The 24463-nt window shown below is 30.6% G+C and overlaps 3 protein-coding genes across 3 annotated transcripts; 2 read left to right on the top strand and 1 right to left on the bottom strand.

Moving 5' to 3' along the window:
• The first annotated feature begins 639 nt into the window (after positions 1 to 639).
• On the top strand, positions 640 to 5881 carry LOC145754351 (uncharacterized). The gene is made up of 10 exons (XM_082570574.1): positions 640 to 1055; positions 1167 to 1406; positions 1626 to 1916; positions 2113 to 2355; positions 2573 to 3444; positions 3545 to 3635; positions 3884 to 3919; positions 4358 to 4393; positions 4755 to 4790; positions 5334 to 5881. The coding sequence occupies exons 1-10, from the start codon at positions 800 to 802 to the stop codon at positions 5366 to 5368; spliced, it is 2136 nt and encodes a 711-aa protein (XP_082426700.1). The 5' UTR covers positions 640 to 799; the 3' UTR covers positions 5369 to 5881.
• Positions 5882 to 7071: 1190 nt separating this feature from the next.
• LOC145742114 (5-hydroxytryptamine receptor 1A-like) lies at positions 7072 to 10457 on the top strand. Its single transcript, XM_082559878.1, has 7 exons — positions 7072 to 7161; positions 7241 to 7428; positions 7904 to 8067; positions 8198 to 8336; positions 8774 to 8946; positions 9195 to 9770; positions 9836 to 10457. The coding sequence occupies exons 1-7, from the start codon at positions 7095 to 7097 to the stop codon at positions 10455 to 10457; spliced, it is 1929 nt and encodes a 642-aa protein (XP_082416004.1). The 5' UTR covers positions 7072 to 7094.
• Positions 10458 to 14820: 4363 nt separating this feature from the next.
• LOC145763572 (uncharacterized) lies at positions 14821 to 17450 on the bottom strand. Its single transcript, XM_082575038.1, has 7 exons — positions 17311 to 17450; positions 16947 to 17115; positions 16647 to 16828; positions 16237 to 16378; positions 15891 to 16032; positions 15443 to 15628; positions 14821 to 15313 (listed from the first exon to the last, which is right to left on the bottom strand). Exons 2-7 carry the CDS (start codon positions 16996 to 16998, stop codon positions 15034 to 15036), a joined length of 984 nt encoding a protein of 327 aa, XP_082431164.1. The 5' UTR covers positions 16999 to 17115; positions 17311 to 17450; the 3' UTR covers positions 14821 to 15033.
• Between the last annotated feature and the right edge of the window lie 7013 nt (positions 17451 to 24463).

The following is a 24463-nucleotide window of genomic DNA, read 5'->3' on the forward strand; positions in this document are numbered from 1 at the left end:
GTGTTTCTTACCTTACACTATGGTGCCAGTCGAATATAATCTTTTATATTTAAGTGTCAGCTTTTTCATAGCTTACAATGTTTATAATTCTGGGGCTAAATAAGTGGAGCTCTATTAACATTGTTGCCTGGTTTAAAGATGCAAAAAGAAACGAGATTTTTATACCTTACCTTAATCTCGAATTTTGTCCTTTTCTGCTTTTATTTTAGTACTACCTGTTTAAACCGTCGGACAACGAAAAAAAAGCTACCCATAAACATTACCACCTACAGCATATTACAACTTACAAACATTATTATTGGACCCATATTCTACTCCATTCTTAACACAACTATTTCATTCCCTTTGCAAAATGTGTTTAAGAATTATATAAAAATGCGGAGCAAAAATGGGAGAACAAGATTTTGTTCAAGAATTACATAAAATTGCGTAGCAGAAATGGAAGAACAAGATTTTTAATTAGAAGTTTGGCACCAAAAGCTAAATAGTAGGTAAAATTTAACAACTAATACTTGATAAATAAGATAAGGAAACAATAATTAGAAATTTTTTTTAAATACTATATCTGGTGCCTATTTATGATGTCATAATTGTGTTTATTGTATTTTAACAATTCAGGAAGTTCTGACAGTTTTTTGGACTTCCAAACTTATTGTCATTCTATTTAATTTTTATTTTTAAAAATATTAAAAAAAGGGGATAAATATCCATTCATGTCAAGGAAGTGAACAAATTCTGTGTACTCTATATATTACTTAGGCTTATTATTTTTGAATCATTTTATTTAAACAACAAACTGATGAGTTACAATATGTACAAGTTGGTTTTAAGTTTGATGATTTTAAGTTTAAATGTTGTAAATGGGCAACAATGTTTAAAGTCAGAAAACGGGCACTTTAAGTTTACTCATGAGAATGTAGAATATGATTTTAGTTTCACCTGGGTTAATTATGCAACAGCAGTGGAAAGATGTGCAGAAATGAACTCCACGTTGGTAACTCTCAAGACACTGGAAATCCGTAATTTTATTAAACAAACATTAAATTTATTTGGAGGTATGGTTTAAAACTTTAAAATATTTATTTTATTGTTATATGTTTTAAACTTCATTAAACAACTTTGAAAAACATGATTTAGCAACAAAAATATTATCTTTTATGTTGTAGGACAATATAATTATTACTGGATCGGTCTTACAAGAACAAACTCCTATAATGACGATTCCTCTTTTAAGTGGAGCGATAACACAACTTTGCTGAGTAACCAATCTAACTGGGCTTATAGGCAACCTTATAATTGGGGAGGGGTTGAGAATTGTGTTTGGTTACATGGTGATGATACGAAGTGGGCGGATTATCGATGTGGTTATAGTCGGCGATATATTTGCCAACGAAATTTACCAGCATGTAAGTAACTTATATATTAATTCCAAGTTATTTATTTTATTCAAGTTTTTAATATTTTTACCCTAAATTCTGTTAAAATTTTGTTGATTTTTTTTTTTGGTCGACATTTTAAGTTTTAAACTTTCCGTAAGATATTGTATTTAAATAAATATTTAAAATTTAAATCCTACTCTCCTAATCATTTATGAAAGACTTTATTATTATTTTGTTGTTGTACAGCTATGACTACAACCACTATTACTAGTATGGCTACAGACAAGAATAAAACAAGTTCTGTAACAACAAAAAACATGAAAACAGAAAGCGAGGGCAGAGATGGGCAACAATGTTTAAATTTAGTAAACGGGCACTTTAAGTTTACTCATGAGAATGTCGAATATCATTTTGGTTTAACTGTGGTTAACTATGCAACAGCAGTGGAAAGATGTGCAGAAATGAACTCAATGTTGGTAACTCCCAAGACACTGGAAATCCGTAATTTTATTAATCAAACAATATATTTATTTGGAGGTATGGTTTAAAACTTTATAATATTTATTTTTGTTGCTATATGTTCTAAACTTATTTGAAACAAAATGTTTATTTAGAGGTATATATGGGTAAAATTTTTAACCCTTAAATGTTTATTTTATTGTTATATGTTTTTTAAACTAATTTGAAACAATTTTTTAAATCATTAACAAAAATTTTATCTTTTATGTTGTAGGACAATATAGAGGTTACTGGATCGGTCTAACAAGAACAAACTCCTCTAATGACGATTCCTCTTTTAAGTGGAACGATGGAACAACTTTGCAGAGTAATCAATCTAACTGGTATGATAGTCAACCTAATAATGTGGTAGGGGTTGATAATTGTGTTTTGTTACATCCTGGTGGTACAGAGTGGGGGGATTATCCATGTGATTATAAAAGTTGGCGATATATTTGCCAACGAGATTTACCAGCATGTAAGTAACTTATATATTAATTCCGAGTTATTTATTTTATTTAAGTTTTAATATTTTTAATTTAGAATCTGTGAAATCTTATTTGAAATTTTAACTACTTAAAAGCTTACTGATTATACTAGAAGCAGGTGTTTCTTAATTTAATAAAATATCAAAATATGAAACTTACTCTCTTATTCATTTAAAGATAAGTTGTTAAATTTTTGTTATTGTGCAGCTATGACTACAACCACTATTTCTACTACAACTACAGTCAAGAAACAAACAAGGGTTGTAACACCAGAAACCGAAAAAAATGATGCCACGACCCTAAAAACCGGAATGAATGATGCCACGACCCTAAAAATCGCAATGAATGATGCCACGACCCTAAAAACCGCAATGAATGATGCCACGACCCTAAAAACCGCAATGAATGATGCCACGACTCTAAAAACCGCAATGAATGATGCCACGACTCTAAAAACCGGAATGAATGATGCCACGACCCTAAAAACCGGAATGAATGATGCCACGACTCTAAAAACCGCAATGAATGATGCCACGACTCTAAAAACCGGAATGAATGATGCCACGACCCTAAAAACTGCAATGAATGATGCCACGACTCTAAAAACCGGAATGAATGATGCCACGACTCTAAAAACCGGAATGAATGATGCTACGACCCTAAAAACCGCAATGAATGATGCCACGACCCTAAAAACCGCAATGAATGATGCCACGACCCTAAAAACCGCAATGAATGATGCCACGACCCTAAAAACCGCAATGAATGATGCCACGACCCTAAAAACCGCAATGAATGATGCCACGACCCTAAAAACCGCAATGAATGATGCTACGACTCTAAAAACCGGAATGAATGATGCCACGACCCTAAAAACCGCAATAAATGATGCCACGACCCTAAAAACCGCAATGAATGATGCCACGACCCTAAAAACTGCAATGAATGATGCCACGGCCCTAAATACCGCAATGAATGATGCCACGACCCTAAAAACCGGAATGAATAACGCCATGACACCAAAAACAGCTTTAAATCTAACAACAGGATCTTCTCCACCCCAACAAGAACAATGCAATGTAAGAAACTTTATTTTTTAAAGTTTTTTTTAGATCTTTCCGTTTTTTTTATTTATTAAGCATTAATTTTATTTAAATTAAAAATTTTTTTTTTATTTAGGAAATTCCTCTAATATTAGGATGGGCAACTTCAGCACTTTTTCTTCTTGTCACCTTCTTTCTATTTTATAAACTGAAAAACAATGGTTCATGTAAGTTTAAAACAATATTTTAATTGCATGGTAAGGTTTTATAACCTAATTATAAAACAACTTTTGTTACCCCAACCTATTCTTTTTTTGTTTTTGCAAGTTTTATATATTTTTTATTTCAATCTTCCAGCCTTGCCAGTAAAATCTTTTGTAAATTTAGAGAATTTAGATAGAATTAAATAATTATGTAAGTTAAACTAAATTTGTTTTTGTTTTCAGTTGAACTAATATTCAATTTATTTTTGCAGCTCGGTCGGTAGACTTAAATGCTGGTGCTGTTGCAGGTAATGATGTTCTATGTTAATTGTTAAAATTTTACAATTTATTTGATTGGTGGTGTGGTATACCGGTCATGGCATTAAACTACGAGCCAAACGGTTTGGAGTTCAAGCCGCACTAATGCCACACTATTTGTGCCAGGCGTTTACAGATAGCTCACACACTTCACAACAGCACACTCTTTCACAATAAAAATATAAAAACCTATTACCTTAAGTGGATATGGCAATATATTGGAATTAAATTGTTTATAAAATACATCATTAAGCTATTATTTATTAATTTGTTTTTGCGGTGGGTCCAGTAATTGAACTTGCATGTGATGTTGTAGGTTATTTTTTTAATGTTTTTTTCAAAATTCTTAAATGGGTTAAATGATTTATAAATGTTTTGTTAAAAAAATTTGATTTTAATTTTAAACAAAATCTATTTAAATTTTACAGCTCGACCAGAAGACCAATATGAAAATGTTATTACAGGTAAGTTTATACTAAAAACTTTAAAATTTTTTTATTTTTAACTGTAGTCAGCATGGTGTAGTGGTAAGAACACTTGTCACACCACACATGAGGTCGTGGGTTCAATTTCCACTGCTCTTATGCTGTTGCGCCCTTGAGTAAGGCACTTTAAACGGTATCTGGTCTTGCTGAGCCAACACTCAATTAGCAGCTTATAATTAACTGGCAATTTCAATCTTTAATATCTCAAACTGGCAAAGTCAGCCTAAGACTGGGTCAGGTAACTGATGTTACTCTGTGTTGAAGCCATGAAGTCGACCTATCCACACCGAGAATAAATAACTAACAAAAAACACTTGATAAATTTAGTTTAATTTTTCAGCCCAAGCACAAAATGTTCGTACAGACGCTGTTGCATGTAAGTCTATTTCAATTTTATTATTTAATTAAACTTATTATATATGTATACAGGTCGTCTTGATGTACCTTAAATTCTCACTATTTAAGATTTAGAATAAACCGTAACTAAAGATCGGTAATTTTACTTTGCTTTGGCGGGAATCTGTGCATTTAATGCGAACGATTTTATTTATTACCCTCTAAATTCATTCTTATTTTTTTGGCGTTTCGTTTTTTTAGAATAACTATTTCGTTCAACTTGCGTTTACGAATAATCAAAACTATAACCATACAACATAGTACCCTGTTAATTAAACTTGTTTACCAAATGTTAGAGTACAGGGTTTTATTGTTATATTAACATACTTAAAATTTAAAAAAAACATTGAAATTATATTTTTAAAACGTTTTTTTTTTGTAATATTTTATGATCTTAACCGCCATCTAACGCATTTTTCTTGTGCGAAGAATTGCAAACTTAATTAAGTTTTTATATTTAAAACTAACATTTTGCTGCGTTTATTTTTTATATAATTTCTTTTAAATTTATTTATTTTTGCAGACAACGCGCGAGCAGTTTACGTGGACTTTAATTAAGAAAAACAAAAAACCTTTTTCGTCAATTTTATTATGGATATACATGTGACAATTTGTGTAATAGTAATTTTGCAAAATTTTTGCTAATATTTTTTTTAAATATTAGCAAATTTTCTGTTATTGATTATTATAAATATTGAGGCTTGCATTTCCTTCTATTTTCAATTCAATTCTATCGAAATTTCGAAATTCTATTGCGTATTTTATTTTATAAAAACTCCGGATCGAAACCTATTCATAACTTATATGACTCCGTTCTATTTTTAAAAGCATTTCCTTCTAGTTATATTCTATTTTTTCACTGTTATAAATTACTAGGCAGCAGTGGGAATCGAACCTCTGCTACCAAGTCTCGTAAAGACAAACCACCACTGCTGCGTTTTTATTCTTTATTATATAAGCTTTGTTCCTTCTGCTTTAAAATCTTTGCTTTTTTTTATGTAAATACTTATTTTTTTGTAAAATGGTTAAATTTCAAGTCTGTCAAGTGTTGTTATTTTTAAGTAAATATGAAGGGCCTATTTAATTTTAAATTACCTTAATTAAATCGTGATTAAACTTTATAAATAGGTGTTTGTTTTTTAATTGGGATTTTTATCAGAATTTAATGTTTAAAAAAACTATAAATTTTTACTCGGATTTTAAAGCCGCTGATATTGACTCTTATTTAAAGATATAATCTACTAGTAGTCGACATGTTTAGTTAAAAACCCGCAAAAATTTGATGGTTAGTTGAACAACAAAAGACATGAAATGATTGATAACAACATTTTAAATGGATTGTAAGATATTGTTATTTTAGTAACAAAATCCTGAATTAATATGGTTAAAACTGTCATGTATTCACTAGGTCTGATGTATAACGTATTTTAAAATAAATAGTAGAACTACATTTTATTTAAATGAAGAACGGGTTAGAGTTTTATTTTATGTTGTTTAAAAAAGGCGTGGCAATAACGGACAATACTAAAGTACGGGATGCGGGATAATGCGGGACCGTATGTAAACAAAAATTAATGCGGGACCGTATGTTAACAAAAATTAGCGGAATGCGAGACGGAACGGAATTTTTGTACTTTTCTGCGGGATGATTGCTGTTTTTATCTAAAGGGGTGATGTGGGATTGACTTTAAAGGTCAAGAATGTTGCGAAATTGAATATAAAGCACAAGGGGAGATTAGGGGAGGGTATAAAAAGTCCGTCCTTTTCCGCATTCAGTGTTTTTTTTATTAACGTTAACATACGGCCTCGGTATTTCCCGCACCCCGCAACTTCCCGCATCCCGTATTTTGGTACTACCCGCAATAACAGATCGTACCAAGATATTGGCGTAAACAGGAGTTGTTGTTTTAACTTTATTATTCCAAAAAACCACACATTAAAAATGTTCGTTTTAATCAATAACGTAAACGCTTTAAGCACAGAACAAAGAAAATTCTATTGATTAACTACGCAAATAATCACTGTTTTTTGACGTTGTCGTATGCTGTTTAGCGTATAGGTTTGCGCTTGAAATCAACAATACCTACCCTGTTTACTCAGGTTAAATGAAAACATTTATGTTTTTCTATGTATAAATACCATGGGTGTAACGTACATTTATTATTCAGTGTATTTAGGCCTTCAAAAAAGCACTTAATGTCTTATTTCGTGGTTTTCAGACCTAATTGTATATTTATGATATTTTTAAACTAGCAAATAAGGTTACTAATTTAGTAAAAGCATAATGGAAATAAATACAAGCACAACGCAAGATTATGGAATATTTTTGAACATAAACAAATCAACTACAGGTACATTGATCTTCTTATAACAAAAATAGTATAAGCTAAATTGAATATACGTAAAACTCTGTAATATTTTAACGTTTAGAATATGTGGTCGTTGCTATGGTTTTAACATTAATTATTATCGGGGCAACCCTGGGAAATGTGCTTGTAATTTGTGCCGTGAAACTGGAAAGAAATCTTCATTCACCTGGCAACTTCTTGATTTGTTCTCTGGCAGTAACCGACTTACTGTTGGCTTGTCTCGTTATGCCGTTAAGTGCATTGTATGAGGTAGGTTATTAAGTTATGGATAAATAGAATATCCTGGCTTAAGGACATGAGGTCCTGGCTTTACTATGTGGGGTCTTGGGTTTAATTTTTACTGATATTATGCTGTTGCGCTCTTAAGTAAGGCGCTTTAAACGGTTGAAATCAAATACTTAATCAGCAGCTAATTCATCGGGCAATTATAATTTAAAATACCCCAAACTGCTAAGGTCAATTCAAGACTGGGTCGGGGTAACTAAGGTTACTCTATATTTTGTTGTGAAGTCGACCTTTCTGTGTCAATTAAAAAAAGACAAAGTGAACGAAAAAATTATAAATTGAACAAAGAATTATATATAGTTATGCATAATTAAAAGTAAAAATTAGATTGTTATTTCTATTATGCCGAGATATAAACTTCAGAATAGAAATAAACTTTCGAATGAATTTCTTTTTTTAAAAACAAAAGTTGTTTAACATTGAGATTTTTTTTACTTAGATAACTGGCACTTGGCTGTTAGGAAAAGCTTTATGTCAAGTGTGGACAGCTACTGATATTTGTTGTTGTACTGCCTCAATTTTACATCTATGTGCAATCGCTCTTGAGCGCCACCGCTCGATCAATAACGCCGTCAAATATTTTACCAAAAAACGAAAAAATGGGTAAAAATTTTATTTGAATATACTAGCTTTTTTGATTTTTTTGACATTTATTAATAATGCATTTAAAATACATTACATATATTTGTTAATAAGTATTTTTCGTTACAACTCTTCTATTTACTCTAAACAGGGTCACATTTAAAATTCTACTGGTTTGGTTATTAGCAATTTGCATTAGTATTCCTCCATTATTAGGCTGGGAGAAATCGACCACCAACAAAACAATCAAATATTCGAACAACACCAAATCTATTCCAATTCAGTGCCATGTAAGATCGTATTCAAAATTAGTTTTTTAAGGTGTAAATATAATAGAATTTTTTACATATCAAATGTAGTCAATTTTTCACCTTATTGACTGCACTGTTGTTGTCGTAATATGGTCTCTAACTAATATTTGCCAGTAGTGACCAGTAATCTGTAGTGTCGCGGAACGGTCTTGGCGTTGGACTACGAGCCGAAAGGTTTCAGGTTCGAGCCGCATCAATGCCACACTATTCGCCCTTGAGTCCGGCGTTTACGGATAGCTCAAACACGTCCTAATAGCACAAACACGATAAAAATGAGAAAAAAATTACAATAAAGATATAGGAATAAATAGAAAAAAATATTAACTATAGTGGTAATTTACCTGCGTACCACGATTAGTTTAAATCTAATAATTCGTCCTACATATTTTTAAACTAATTAAATAAATTTATTATAGGTTGGTCATCACCCTGGTTACACAGTATATGCAGTCTTGGGTTCATTCTACATTCCTTTATTTCTACTACTTGTCGTTTACTCTAGGATATATTACATGATACATAAACATATTAAGAAATCTCAATCTAGGTCTCATTTGTCTTTGTTATCTGCCGACGCTATTTCTTTAAGGTAAGTTCATATAAGTTACATGGAGTTTCATTATTAGACTTTGACGTATTACCTTAACGTTAAAGGTTATAATATATTAGAAAAGGGTTTGTGTTCAAGCTATACATGCTAAGTTCGATAGCGGATGGTGTGACATTGATGCGGCTTCAATCCAAAATCTCTTGGCTGGTAATCAAATTTTATGACCAGTCAACCACATTACTAAACAAACTTTTATTAAAAGATTAATTTTTTTTTTATTGTAACAGAATTAAAAACTCGCCAACAAATCGAGGGTTTCCACTTTCTTCTCGTTCGCGCGTATCAAGAAAATCTTCCGGCACTTCCATTGTGACGTATGGAGGTCGAGCACGCGAGTCCGTCGATTCGCGGATGAATACACGAAAGTTGTCCAAGCAGACGACGGGAAAGAGTTCCGCCTACCACTCGATGTCGCTGCACTCGAACGACGCCACCCATTGGCAGCCGAAACATCGAGCGTTCAATCATTCGCAGATGACGTGGCGGAATGGTCACGTGACCGAGAATTGCGGTCAAATTTGGGAGAAAGCTGTAGACCAGATTCGGGACTCGAAGCTGAAAAACAAAATTTCATTGAAAGGAAAGCAACCGGAGCAAACTTTAAATGTAAATAACGGTAGTCAACCACTATCCAGCAATCTGTCAGCGGCTCGACAGAAAAGACTGTCTTCTCTGTGCCGGCAGTTGGCGCTAGATGACGATCAACATTTAGATAAAATTGAGGCAGCAAAATCAGAACCAAATCACTCAGATTATCCTTTATTTTACTTTCAGTCGTTTCAAAAAGGGCAGAATATTAACAAGTAAGTATTGCCATAGCTCGTAGTTATTAAATAATGGATTATTTTTAAATTAAATTTTTTTTTAGCTTGAAAAGTGAACACAACAACGTGCGAAAAACGTTATCCGAAAATGACGTCACCAAACTCAAACCGCAAAAGTCTTTCTCGAAATTTATTCGGCCAAGAACTAGAACTGCCAGCGCTCGAGTACGGTTCAAAAGTGTAACGCCGCGAGATGGCGCACATGAGCTACAAAATGACGCGAAAAATACTCCAAAAAAACATTCTGTCTCGCTTTCGGGAAGCCAAAATTTTTCAAAAAATTCACTATGCTGTTTACCCGAAAGCTTATGTTTCAAAAAGACAAAAAATGAAAGAGTTATCAATGATTTAAGTAACCGAAGCCCACTACTGTTGCACTCTCTAAGTATGCGAGCAAAACTTAAAATGCTTAGAGCTCGGGAAATAAGAGCTATTCGAACCCTAGGTACTATAGTAGGCGGTTTTATTCTATGCTGGTTACCATTTTTTATAGTTACTGTTTTTGCTCCGTTTTGCGACTGTGTAATTCCGCGAGCATTAAAAGATGTGGTGCTGTGGCTCGGTTACTGTAATTCCTTACTCAACCCGGTTTTATACGCCGCATTTAACCACGACTTTCACTGCGCCTTTAAAAAATTACTAGCAAGACGCTGTCGAATTTTTTAGTGTGTTTTCTCAGTTTTTTTTTACTATAACACAACGTGACAAAGCCTCTAGCGTGACGTCATAAATATTATAAAACTACTTCAATGTGCTTGTTTTATTTTAATTTTATCAATTAAATATATTTTTTGTACTTTATTAACGTTTGTTTTGTCTGTTTTAACCTAACCTCGCGTAAAATAGAATAAATTTGGCAATGATTTGAACTCTATCTATCAAAATGAGTGACACAAGCAACGAAATATGCACGAATGAGGATAAATACCCGACCTGCCAAGTTTATTTACTGCCTTATACAATAGCAAGTAGTTTTAAACGAATTTTCACAGGAGATTTTTCAAGACCTGATGACGACGTTTTAGTTCTTAGCATCTTGCTCGGAATAGTATTAATATCTTGGTAAGGATTTTTGTAAATAGTTTGGAATAAATTTTTTTTTATTCTCGTTGTGGAAGTCGACTTCAAGGCCTAAACTTGGAGTAACAACAGTTACCCTGAGCCAGTCCCAAGTGTCAGTTTGTAATATTATACCTGTGTCAGTTTGTAATATTATAAATTAAATTTGCTCGGTGATTAAGCTGCTGATTAGGTGTTGTCTCAGCAGAAGTTTATATCGTTTATAGCTTTATTTAGGGGGCCCTACAGCATAAAAGCAGTAGAGATCAAACCAGTGACCTCATGTAGGGAAAGCAAGTGTTTTGACCACTACATCGCGCTGCCGGGATTTTACTTTGTTAGGGTTTAGTTGTCATCGAGTAAATTAACATTGAAAGATGGGTAATAATTAAATAGTTAAACAGTGAGTTTTTGTTGTAGTTTTATACAAGCAAATCGGGTCTTTTTTACTGGTGTAGTCCTTTAACATTTTCGAATTTCAAGTTCTAGACAGCGTGTTTTAAAGCACACTTTCTATATTTCAGGCATCTAACCTACACCGGAATTTTGTACTACAAACGCAAGAAAATACAAGTACCCAACACAGACAACGAAGTAAGGCAACATTACAGACCACGACATTTTTCGAGGCAGCGTATTTTTAACCGTATTAGACAACGAAACGGCCAAAACGACGACCACGGAACGGAGGGTACACCTGTAGAGAGCCCGCCAGCAGATTACAGGTAAAGCTATTTTGAAAAACCCGGTTATAGTTTAAAAATTGCCACAAAGAACCTTACAATGTTAAGTTTTTTTAAAGATATATAAATGTTATATATTTTTTACATAGTTTTTAAGTCATGCATTATAATAGGTAATGTGTATATCATAGAATATACTGTTTATAGTCTTTTACACAAAAGTGCTACAGTATAAGAGCAGTGAAGATCGAACCCAGGACCTCATGTGGTAAAGTCAAGTGTTTTAACGACCACTCGCTTGCTGCAGGTTTTAAGATGAAGCTTTTTGTTTTAGAGCAACTGGAGATTGTTGGGATCCAGATGAACTGGATCCTGATTATGACCTCAACAATGACATGATTGTGATGATGTTGCAGGAGGTTAACGAAGACGCAGATGACGATGAAACGGAGGAAGAGAATGAAGTTGTCAGAAGGATTATAACGGTTATACAATAAAGCCAACAGCCTGGCGTAGAATTAAGATTATTTAACTTTACTACGTGAGGTCCTGGGTTCGAATCCCACTTTCTTTTAAGCTGTATCAGCGTCTCAATTATCGGAACATAATATTCCAATCTGCTAAAGGCAACTGAGTAGCGTTAACTGATGTTACTTTATGTTTAGGTAGCGAAGTCAATCTTTCCACGCTAGGGTTAAATAAACGTTAAAAAAGAATAAGGACGATCTTTTACAACTATGTTGTTAATAGCTACCACTTTATATCTTCATTGTCAATTTTTTTAGGCCGGGACGGATGAAGAGGCTAGAGCAGTAGCCATTGAAAATTTGGAAGAAATATCAGAACAAAACGAACAAATAGAGCAGGTTTGCTTTTTGTTTATTTGTTAAGGTTTATCGAGCATCAAGTAATAAAAATATATGCAATACATATCACATTAATGAAAAATGGAAAATCAATTTTATGATTTAAAACATGTCATAAATATTAATGTTTATACAACGATTTTCTTTAAGTAACATTAGTAACTCTGATCCAGTCTCGAGCTGCTGATTAAGTGCTGGCTTAGTAAGAGTTTATATACTGTTTATATCGCCTTACTCAAGGGCGCTACTGCATTAGAGCAGTGGGGATTAAACCCACGACTTCATGTGCTGTTATATTATGGCATTGTCACCAAGATCAAACATTTTTAACAAAAAAGGAATTATTTTGATGAAAGTTTTTTTTATTTTTTAAGCAATCAGTTAGCCCTATTCATATCCAGGAACAAGTAAACGCAGTACAAATTAATACTCGGCCAAATGAAAACGAATCTTCTTAATTTATGTGTTTTTTTGTAAATACAAAAAGTTTAATGCAGTTTAGAGAACAAATCATTTGTAGATCGAAAAAAGATGATCAAGCATTTACAGAATTCGTTTTTCCTCTTATATCATTATTCTGTATTACCACAATTTTAGGGCAAATATGTATGGGAAATTCGCCTTAAAATTAAAGCGATTTTTAAAATGTTTTGGTTGCCCTGTAGTAACTTTGAGCAAATGCAGCTAACCGTTAAGTGAACAGCTTTTTTATTCGTTTAAAAATTTTTGTTCTGGTATGTTATTAAACGCTAAGGCTTTTTAAATGTAAAAATATAAAGATTTACTATTCATTAGATGCTAGAATAAAATTATATTGTAATGCAGTAAGTTATTTTTTAATATAAATAATAGTTTTAAATGTTAAATTTTGTGTTTTACTAGATGTTACTTAACCTTTTGTTTATATAACTTAAAAATAGGAATAGGAATATTAAAAATGCAATATGGAAATATTTTGAAGTATTTTGACATGCTTAAGGTATGGAATTTCTTTAATATATATTCTAATACGTTTTTGAACAGTTATTTTTGAAATATTATTAACTTATTGCTTATATGTGTAAACGCAAAGATTTTAGACAAATATATTTTAAAAACGAAAAATATTTAGCTACTATTATTTAATAAATCTCTATAATATGTTTAATTGGCCAGCAGCGTGGTTTAGCGGTAAGAACACTTGCTACACCACCATGAGGCCGTGGGTTCAATCCTCACTGCTCTCATGCTGTAGTGTCCTTGAGTAGGGCGCTATAAACGGTTTAAACTCCTGCTGAGCCAGCACTTGATCACCAGCATAATTACCGGGCAATTATAGTCTCTATAATAACCCAAACTGCCACAGGCAACTCAAGACTTGGTCGGAGTAACTTATGTTACTCTATGTTTAGTTTGCGAATTCAACTTGCCCACATCAAGGATAAATATATAAACAAAAAAATATTAGGTTATCAAAAAGGGAAATAACTTAACCGCTAGATGATGTTAGAGAGCTATTGAAAATCAGTTGGCCAAATTTTTTTATTAACTTTTTTTTATATTTTTTTTCCCTTTAAACGTCGAAGAAGATATGTATTTGTAAGTCGCAATGAAATGTAGTAGTTTAGTTGACCATCACAAAATGTATTTATTAATGCTTCACTTTACTAAAACTTAAGATAAAGGTAAGATATTTATTAAGTTAAATATGTTTTAAAATAGGTATTTTTCGAATAACTGAAAACGAAATAACCCGAATAACAAAAAAATGAAATCACTAAAAACAAAGCGCAAGAACTGACAAACAAAACAAGTTATTTAATATCTGTAACTTGAACATTCATGGTAGGTAGGAGGTTATTTTGGTAGTTTAAACTGGAATTGCAAATACCTTGAAATATAACCCTTAGTTTGGTTTAACGTGTTTATTGTTTAATTTGGTTTTCAGTGTTTTCTATATATTGAGTGACCATTAAGTTAATATAATACCTAATCTATTTTGTTTTTTATTTTGTTAAGTTTTATAACGTAAAGCTTTAGATCGTTTGTATTTTATAATTTTAAACGAATTATAGTCCAATATTTTTCCTACATCTAACTCACATCACTGTTTATCTAATGGAAGATTATTATTATTTTAAAACATACGCTAACTCTATATTTATCATAACTATATACCTTAAATAATAATTAAAACTATTTCTAATTCTGATGTGTAATGGATATTGTTCTTGTTCTTTTAAACTACAATTGGTCACAACATTTTACGTTTTTTTATGTAAATTTATTTTCAGAACTGCATTTAGTACAAAAAAAAACCTTCACAAAGTAACATATTTTAAAGTAAAACAACTCACATGATTGTACTTTTAAATAACTTATCGTCAAACATAAATAAAGTAGAAATTGTATAAATTAAATTATAAGCAACCAGCACTGAGAACAAAATCCGATCAACGAATTTGAAGGAATAAATAATAATCTATTTGTAAATGCTGAATTTAAAACTATAAAATAAAATAAAATAAATAACACTTAAAAAAGCACAGTCAATAAGGTAAAAAAGGGGGCAGGCATAAATAAGAAATAAGTTATAATAAATTGAAGACAAAACATAAGAAAAATTGCATTTTTTGATTTAAAACATCCTGTAAACTAAACATCATTTTTTGGTAATTTGTTGTCCTCTATTTTCACTTTTATTTCTTGTTTTTGGTTTGTTGTAACTGCTACAACTTTTCCAGGTAATTTTCTTGAGAATGAAATGTTTGAAGTCGAATATTTTACTTCTCGAGGTTTTGATACAACAGCAGTTGTTTTCGTTGATAAAAGATTGTTATTTTCTGTTGTAATTTTAACGCAAGTTTCTTTAACATCCATTGTACGTTGTTGAGGTTCAATATTATTTTCAGTTTCTTCATTATTAGGTCTTCGCCTATTCAAAATAAAAGAGTTTCAATTAAAAAACATAAGAAACAGCACAACTTTTATTTTTATACTCCTGAAATCTTGTCAAACATTTCTAAATTTGTTTATAAAATAAAAGTTCATATACTCAACTGACCTTCTTATAAAAACAGCAACAACTAAAAGGAATGCAACAGTTGACAAAGCAGCAAAAACCGCCACTTTATCAAGATCAACATCGTTTATTGGGCCTGAGGGGTTGATATCAGTTTCTGGCTCGAATATTGATCGTACATTTACATATTTTTCTTGGCAATTTTCCCCGCGCTTACTTGCCGGGCACCTGTATCGATATAGGAAGTAGTTAATTGCTGTGTTTATAAGATTACGGAAGCCACATAAGCAGCGCGGTTAGCCGACCTTTGGTTACGTATTCTTTATTTTTAAGAATTGCGAAATTGTTTAAAAATTAAGATTCTGTCAGAGCCTAAAAAAGCAAAATTTCTGGGCCTTTTATTACAATTTCGTCTTTTATTTTTGGTTTTATATTTGTGATATGACAAAAGGGGTCATTGTTTTATGATAAATATGTCGTGATTACTTACACACAACTTTTTTGTCCGGTCATTTTAGTCATCAAACATATCCCGGCTTCGATGTTGCCTTCTGGTCCCGAACTGCCCCCGCACGGACCCTTAAAATCTTCCGGTCTCGGGCATAAGACTTCCTCAGATCGCCTTCGAGTAGCTGTATTAAAATTTGAAAATAATTAACATCAAACTTTTAAAAATTTAAATTTTAGAAGATTTTCTAGGCATTTTAAATTACGTTGCTACACTTTTTAATTCGCATAAATTAAATTTAAAATAAATTTTGATATTTGAATAATTGAATTTTAAATCGTATTCGTCACTTTTATTGGTTAAAATACATATTGGCAACTCGACATACCTTTACAAAATTTTCTCGGCGTTGTTCGCCCCCCGTTTTTGCTTGAAGGGACATATTCAACAATTGGAACATCTTCCTGGTGCTCGCAAGCGTACGCCACAACTTGACAAATATTCTTGAAAAATATCGCTCTCTTACCAGGCTGTGCAGACAGAAAAAAAATTTTAGTCCATGACAATGTAAAGTCAATATTAAACGGCTTAGAATGCGTTATACATTATACATGAATTTAATTAGGCGAGGCTGGAAAGCATTGGTTATTAAGTTAACTGTCTAGCTTGGAAGGGAATTTGTACTAAATAGTAGTTGTACTAATTTGACCTTTTTAAAAAACGTTATTTAATATACGAATAAATTAAATTTGGAAGGTTAACTTTTTATTAAAGTTCACAAAGTAACTATAGTCTTACCTTTTTAGGGCCACAGTAGATACTAGTATCCCATAATGATGAAGAACAGTGGAAACTACATAAACAAGTATTTGTCTTCTTGTCGCAATGCCCCCCATATTTGCATTTACCGTTCTCATCGCAGGATGGCATCTTTCCTCTTGATTTTGAAGATTCGACGATTGTTGAAAACTCGATTAAAACTGAAAGAAAAATTTATAACCAGTAAGTGATAAAGTTTATTATGTTTACCTAATAAAAGTTTACGATATTTGCTAAGCAAAAAGTTTTTTTACTGATCACATTTATTGTGAAACTTACTTATAAATATTGAAGAAATAATAATTAAAAATGATGTTGTGTTGAAGTACATATTTCTGTACGGGGATTTTAAATCACAGTAAATTCAATTTAATCTTCGGTTAGAATAGAATTTTTCATAAAATACTGCTTCGTTTTTTTAAAAAATATTAATTTTTTTATTCACGTTCTGTAAAAAAAAAAGATCAGTTAGTACAATACCAACGTTGTTTATTTCTTTAACTTGGCCTGACTGAGGCTCAAGTTTATCTTAATATGTTGCGGTTGTTAAGCTGTTTGACTTGCACAAGGGCCTCTTTTATATATCTATACAGACAATCAAAACGTTGTTAACGTACAGACAATCAAAACGTTGTTAACGTACCCATTTCTGTTCCAGTACAGTTAATCGTCTATGCTCGCTAATCGTCACTAAGTTACTTAGAATTTTAAAGACCTTTATAAATAATTTTATATCACTTAATATTCAGCAATTACGTTGTTTTAATAAACGTTACTCTTTTCTATACGAAATAGTCCTAAGAAATGTTTTTAGTTATTCTGATAATTGTTTTTTGATAAAGACTGAGACGTTCTTTCGACTTTGTTACAATTGAATTCTTTTCTGCTACTTGAGCTTGCGTTACCTTTGTGTTGAAGGTAACTGATGCCCTGACGTTCTGACTTTCTTGCTTAAATACACGAGTTGCTGACTGTTTTGCCTCTGCAAGCGAGAGAAATTACGAGAAAAAAGGGAAGAGACAGACAAGCGACCGCAGTGCTTACAACGTTCGGTTTAAAAAAATCAAAAACTAGACTGAACTTATCGTTGAACAAGTGCTGAAAACTGTGATTTGTATTGAGAAAAGAGTCGAAGTGTGAAAGCAACATTATGTTGTACACATATTTAACAAGGTTTTAAATAAAACCGCGGAAACGACTGTTTAATTTCAACTTTAAAATCTCTCAGCACGTGCGGTAGGGGGACTTTCTTAAATGCAAAATTAGAGACCAATACTTGTGATTTTACACGATCATTACAGTCATAAATGACGTCAGATTGACCGATAACTTCCGGTTTGGACAAAAATAATTCTAATTTCACAAAAATTAAGTAAACCCATTAAAATAAAGCAAACTCGGGCGTTTACCTAAAAAAATATGATTTATGTCTTGTTGTATAAACGAGTGCAAAATACTGACTTTATTACGATTGCTATAAGTCATCATGAACAAATATTTGGGGCAAAATAAAGTAAACTTGAACTTATAAAGGGCAAGGCATCTAAAGTCAATTTACTGTTGCAAACAGACTTATTTTTAAGGTGATTAACGCCAATAAAATGCCTAATTCACCAACTCCAGTCTACTAATGTTGTGCACAAAGTATTTATTTCTATTTGCTTTATTCATGATATTTACAGAAAACAGTAATTGGAAATTAACTGATGACGATTTGCGTTTATTTTAAAGCATTTGACGCTGGGTAGTATGTTACAGTTGCGCATGGTTAAGTAAACTACGTTAGTTATTACGTTAACAGGGATTACTTTTTTCTATCTGTCGAAAATTGGTTTTGTTATTTGGCTGATCCAAAAATTCCATTTTCATTTTTAAATATTGATTGATTTAAAGCAGATTCAATTTCGGTTTCCAGTTTTGTTAAATTAATAAAAAAACATTGATAAAAAATGCACACGTCTGACTTACAATATTAAATTCTCGACAAAATTTTCAAATTTTCCTCGAAAAATCGACTTTTTACAAAATTTTGAGACGTTTTTCGATTTTCCGGAAATAAATTTTAATCAAACCGACCCTGAAATTATTTTTTACATCTTTAAAGTCTAGGATTATGTCTGATGACCCCTGTAACCCGACGTGACCCAGGCAATTGCAGGGGTCGAATACACTACAATTAAAATCATTTTGTAATGAACTTGTCAAATATAGAAACAATTATTTCACATTCCAAACTGAACATACTGCAGGCTATTGACACCGGTTCTCTAGACAACTTTGACAAGATGATCTTTTTAGATTAATTGCTTTTCAGTTCAACGTGTGTGGCATTTAAGGTTGGGAGATTTGAACTCGCATGAAAATCAAAAACGAACGAATTTAGCGCGCGCATTTTTAGACTGATTAAGCGAAACTGTGAAGCAAGCCAAAGGTCGCTGGCCTCGTAGTAAAACATAGACTCCCATTAGTTTAAAAGTTCGTTTTTTAAGGTTCTTAGTACTGACCTGCGCAACGTGCTTATAGATTCGTGACAATAGTCAAGGGCCATTCAGGGGTCGATTAGACTCACAAGGGCGCCGATAATTAAGAGAAAACTTTACATTTTTAATGAGCAATGATGTCATCTTTACTCAATTTATCATTTTCTCTCAAAAATTGCCAATTTCAAATTTTTATTTTTTCAAAAAACTTTTTTAACTAGCGCAATTTTAAAATTAATTTGTTAAAAAAAAGTTTAACCAAAAAAATTATGATTTGCGGCCAATATTTTTGCTAGGAGTTTAAACTATAGAATATAGCATAAAGATTTTATTTTTTTAAACACATATTAGTGCTTTTAATAATTAAATAACATACTAAATTCACTTTTGATCTTAACTGTTTTTCCAAAAAAAATATTGTCTATATAAGGTAAATTTAACGATAAGATTAACATAAAACATCTATATTTAGAATTTTTATTTTTGCCTTTAATTTTTTGGCACCTTCCACTTAAAAATAAGTTACAAATAAATAGGTGTGTGTGACAAAATATGATGTCACAGATGACGTAACAAGGGGTCAACTGCTTTTTTTAAATCTCACCATTTAAAGTAAGTTGCGACGACATTTTAAATTTGTTTCTGTAACTTGATCGGTATATTGACAGACAAAGGCTTGCAAACGTGAGAAAAGTCACATTTATCTTCACATTTTGTTAATACTTTATGCAGAAGACTCTAGTGGTTTACTATAGGTATTTGAATATTTTTATTTTAAACAAAAATGACCTAAAATAAATACAATTTGATAGCAAATGTTGTTGCCTTTATTATTGCTTATTTTCTTATTAAAAGTTAACATTATATAACTTTTAAATTAATGTTAAATTTAAAAAGTTGTTGTCCTAAAGTTTATTTGTAAAAAAAATTGTTTATATTTTCGGTTTTATAAATTATTTTTAAACTATGATTTTAATTCCAATGGTCGATAAAATATCGTGGGCAGACTTAAGACGTTTATTTAGTAAATACTTTTTTATTTGTTCATAAAAACACTAGGTGGCATTTCAAATTAAAAAGTATTTTAGTATTTCTATGACTCGGAATTTTTTGTTTATAAGTGCACCTAGTTTCTAAACCGAAATAATTATTCAACTTTGAGTCACAATCATTTTGATCATCTTCTGATTTTTCCTAAGCGAAGATTTATTTATTTAAAGACATCAATTAAATCTAAGAATAAATATGAGACAAAATTGTTTGAAAAGCGCGGTATTATATTGGTGTGGTTTATATATTGTTTATTATGAGCGTAAACAATGATAAAAGATGACACAATTTGTTAAAAGTGTCATTGGCGCAATTAGATTACAGTTATCAGATTTTTATATTTTTGAGGGCCTTTGCGGTAAATATATGACTGGCAAAAAAAAGATTTTAATCAATCTTTATTTTTAGTAATAATATTTTTGTTTGCTCAAATTTTGTAGTATTTTTTAAGAGGCGTTTAAAATGTTAAAAAAATTTATTATTTTTTTGCTATATTTAAAAATGCTGTAAATCAAATTTATTTCTGTGATTTAAATGAGTTAAAACTGTCGCTGAAATTAATACTGCGATGAAACATTTGTTTATGTTTTATGATTTTACTTAACCATGAAATTTTCTCGCGACATATTATATCGTTTAATTTTCCAAATAAGGTTTCATCAGTCTTACGTCACCGTGTTCACGTGACTTTCTCCAATTCGCGTGACGTAGCATTCATGTCCTAAACAACGAGATCGGAGTGATACTGGAAGTAAAAATACCGCAATTTAATTGGTTAAAATTATTTTTTATCGGATGACTGATACGCAAATCAAAATGATTATTTCCATATTTAATCCAGGCCTAAATCGGGCACAAAAATGAGTTATTTTTATTGGCTCACTGCAATCTACTCTGAAAGTTTTTATGAATAAGATTTGACTTGTGAATGATTTTCTCATTTAATTTGGTTTGTTTTAATAAAATATTACTCGAAAATTCGTTAATTTGTTTAAAAAAACTTGGTATTATTTTCGTTTTTTTGAATCAAAAATTGTTCACAAAAACATATTTTTAGAATTAAAAATAAATTTGTTTTATTAAAAATAAAATAATTTTGCTACCTAGTCAATATAATAAGTCATTATGACTTATGAGTTTAAATATATTTTTTTAATATATATTTTATCTCGATGTCTAAAGGTCGAATTTACGACCTAAACATAGAGTAACATTCGGTACCTCTAGCTAAAGTATGAGAGCAGTGGGGATCGATCTCAGAACCTCATGTTATTGTATTATCAATAAACCTTTCTTCTACATTTCGGTTTTAAATGTAACTTTGCTAAAATAATTCTTTAATATATTTCTATATAAACTTTATTTTTTAATTTCTCTAGATGGCTAACCTTTTAAAGTTTTTTTAAACAGTTGGTACTTCATGTTATCTCAAATTTCGCTTTAAATAGTATTCAAATAACAATTTATCAAGCTATAATACACTACCAACTATAACTAAATATACAAACTTCCTTGTTTCAATTTTAAAAACCTATTGATAGCCTCGTTAATCATTCAGTAAAGTTGGCGGGAGTATTAATTGCAGTAGTAGGCTGAACACAGGAAAAAATGAACAAAAAAGGCCATGGTTAATGCACACCAATTCAACCGTGAACAAATAGAAGCGAATCGGTGCAAATCTATTTTTAGGTTTTCCGTTTTAGAAAATTTTGTCATTTTTTTAAATACCGAAAAATGGTTTTATCTTTATAAGTTGAAGGTCAAAAATTATAAAAATTTTATATAAATTAATGGCTAAAAATCATAATTTTTTTTATTTATAAATTATTGGCTAAAAATCCTAATTTTTAAAAATTAAAGGCCATTAATTGCACAATTAAAGGCTACAAAAAATATTGCATTTGCATTTTGATATAGTTTAACTTTAGTAAAAGAACGCCCCCGCAAAAAGTTGAGCATATTTTAATCAATCAATCATGCTTTTTGTTGATAGGTTAAATAAAACGCTTCGCTAATTATTACGTCATAACGGAACGTCAAAGCGTTCGCACGGGTCCATTGTTATATAACAAACAAGGCACAGATAATGAAGTTCCCATATTAGGTTAACTTGACCGTCTAATAATTTTATCGAAACACCTTTAAGTGACTAACAATTATATTCTATTATGACGACGACGTTAAGAAACGTTCTAGAATGTCGAAACCCCCGTTTTAGTTTTGAATAAACAAAATCTGAGTCAAAAATATCCGATTTTTTTTAGTTTACTCAATTTTTTTTTGTTTTATCCAAAACACAGAAACGCCTGTCGAGAGAACGCTCGTAACAATTACGTTTAAACTGTGATATTCTCGCACGCGCGAAACCTATTACGTCATTAGGTAAACTTAGTAAAATTTCGCCGGCTCTCATGGGTTAGGTGTAAATGAACATCAATCATATTTATTGTTATTTGTTCAACGTTTCGCCCCCCTGAAAACTAATCATTGTTAAACAAACATAAAGTCGAAGATATAGTGAAAATAGATCACCATTACTTGTCGTTTTTAATTTTTATGATTTTTTTATTTGTTTTAAATTGTGAGTTGATTTATGTGATGTTAGTTCAGGTGGTGTTTTATGATTTTAATTGTACGAAAATTTTTTGTTTTTTGTCAAATAAAATTTTTAGTTATAAAATCTTTTTAACTATTGTACTACAAATAAATTTTATTTTAAAAAAACTTAAAAAATAGATTTACAATAAAAAAATAAGTTTACGAGCTTCGCCAAATTTTTTAATATTTTATCAGTTTTTTAAAATATATATTAAATATATAATTACATACTCCAAATATATATATATTTTAACCATTACTTTACATACCTACATATTTAATAATAGACAATCATTATAATTTTATAGTGATGATAATTAACAAATTTTGCTCTGGTTACCTTTACGGTTCTTATTTCTTTTTAAACATTTACTGTTCTAATTTTTTTTAAAGGACCTTAAACTACAATTGTTTTCAAACAAAATTCTCTTTAACCTTTTATTAAGCTTATGCAAATATTAAATTCACAATGTCGTAGTGATATCGAATAATAAAGAACGATTACGTAGATTAAAATCTTCAACAGTTATTCAAATATTTTCCAAACTTTTTAAATTTTGATATTTGCAAATTAAGATGACGTAGAACCTGTGACGCAGTTTTACATTGTGACGTAGAATTAACAATTGTTTATATATATTAATAGACTTACGATTTTTAGTATTTTTTACATAGAGAATAATGGACAATTGTTTTTTTATTTTTTAAATTTTTTAATTACTTAATTAAAACTTACAGGCAGTTCTACTGTAATAACAAAGGGATTATTTCATGCGTTTGTTTTAAATAAAGCATTGCTTGTTTTATTATAAGACAGTTTGTATTTTGTGAGACGGTTTATTCGTTTGAACAATTTATTTTTAGATATTAATAATGACAAAATGCAAATTTAAAAACTTTTTTTTTTAATTAATTTTTTGTAATTTTAAATAAAATTAATTGTGTTATCAGTGTCAAAAAATGTGTTTTCTATTTGAAAAAAGGATAGTCTTTAAAACGTTAATGACAAATCGTATCCTTTTACCCTATAAAGTCACCTTACAATTTTTTGTATCAAATATTTTCTAAAAATGGTTTTTATTAATTAATTTTAACATATTTTTGATTACTTATGTGAGTTTAACATACTAGTTAAGCCTTTTGTCTAGACCATATACTAAGAAACATGCTGTGCCTTTAAAAAATGTGAATCATTAAAGTTGTTGTCCTTGGAGGATAAGTGTAAATCATATTTTCTCCCTAAATTTATGACAGTTATTTTATTTGTAGATTTTTGTCGCTGCATGAAAGTGTTTTTAAAAGATTATGATTAAATTTGATTGTCAAAAATTTCTATTTTTACAGAATGATAAATTGTTATTAATAGTTAAATTTCAATGGTCTGTAATTTAAACACTTCGGAAAAAAATGAAAAAGGGGTTTATGGTAATTTTTACTTTTAATTCTTTGTTGTTTTTTAATTGCTTGTTTATTTTTTTGTGAATTTTTTGAATTAAAAATGCTAGAAATTTAAAAGTTTGAATTATTTTGATCTAAAATTTTGGATAAAACTTTTCTCATTTTTTAAGTTTTTAAACAACTAAACCATTCAACTAATTATTCTCTATTATAAACCCACTAACAGTTAGCTATAATGTTACAAATTTAACCACTAATCCCACATTGTAT

The sequence above is a fragment of the Corella eumyota genome, chromosome 1, assembly GCF_963082875.1.
Source record: "Corella eumyota chromosome 1, kaCorEumy4.1, whole genome shotgun sequence".
NCBI classification, from domain to species: domain Eukaryota; kingdom Metazoa; phylum Chordata; class Ascidiacea; order Phlebobranchia; family Corellidae; genus Corella; species Corella eumyota.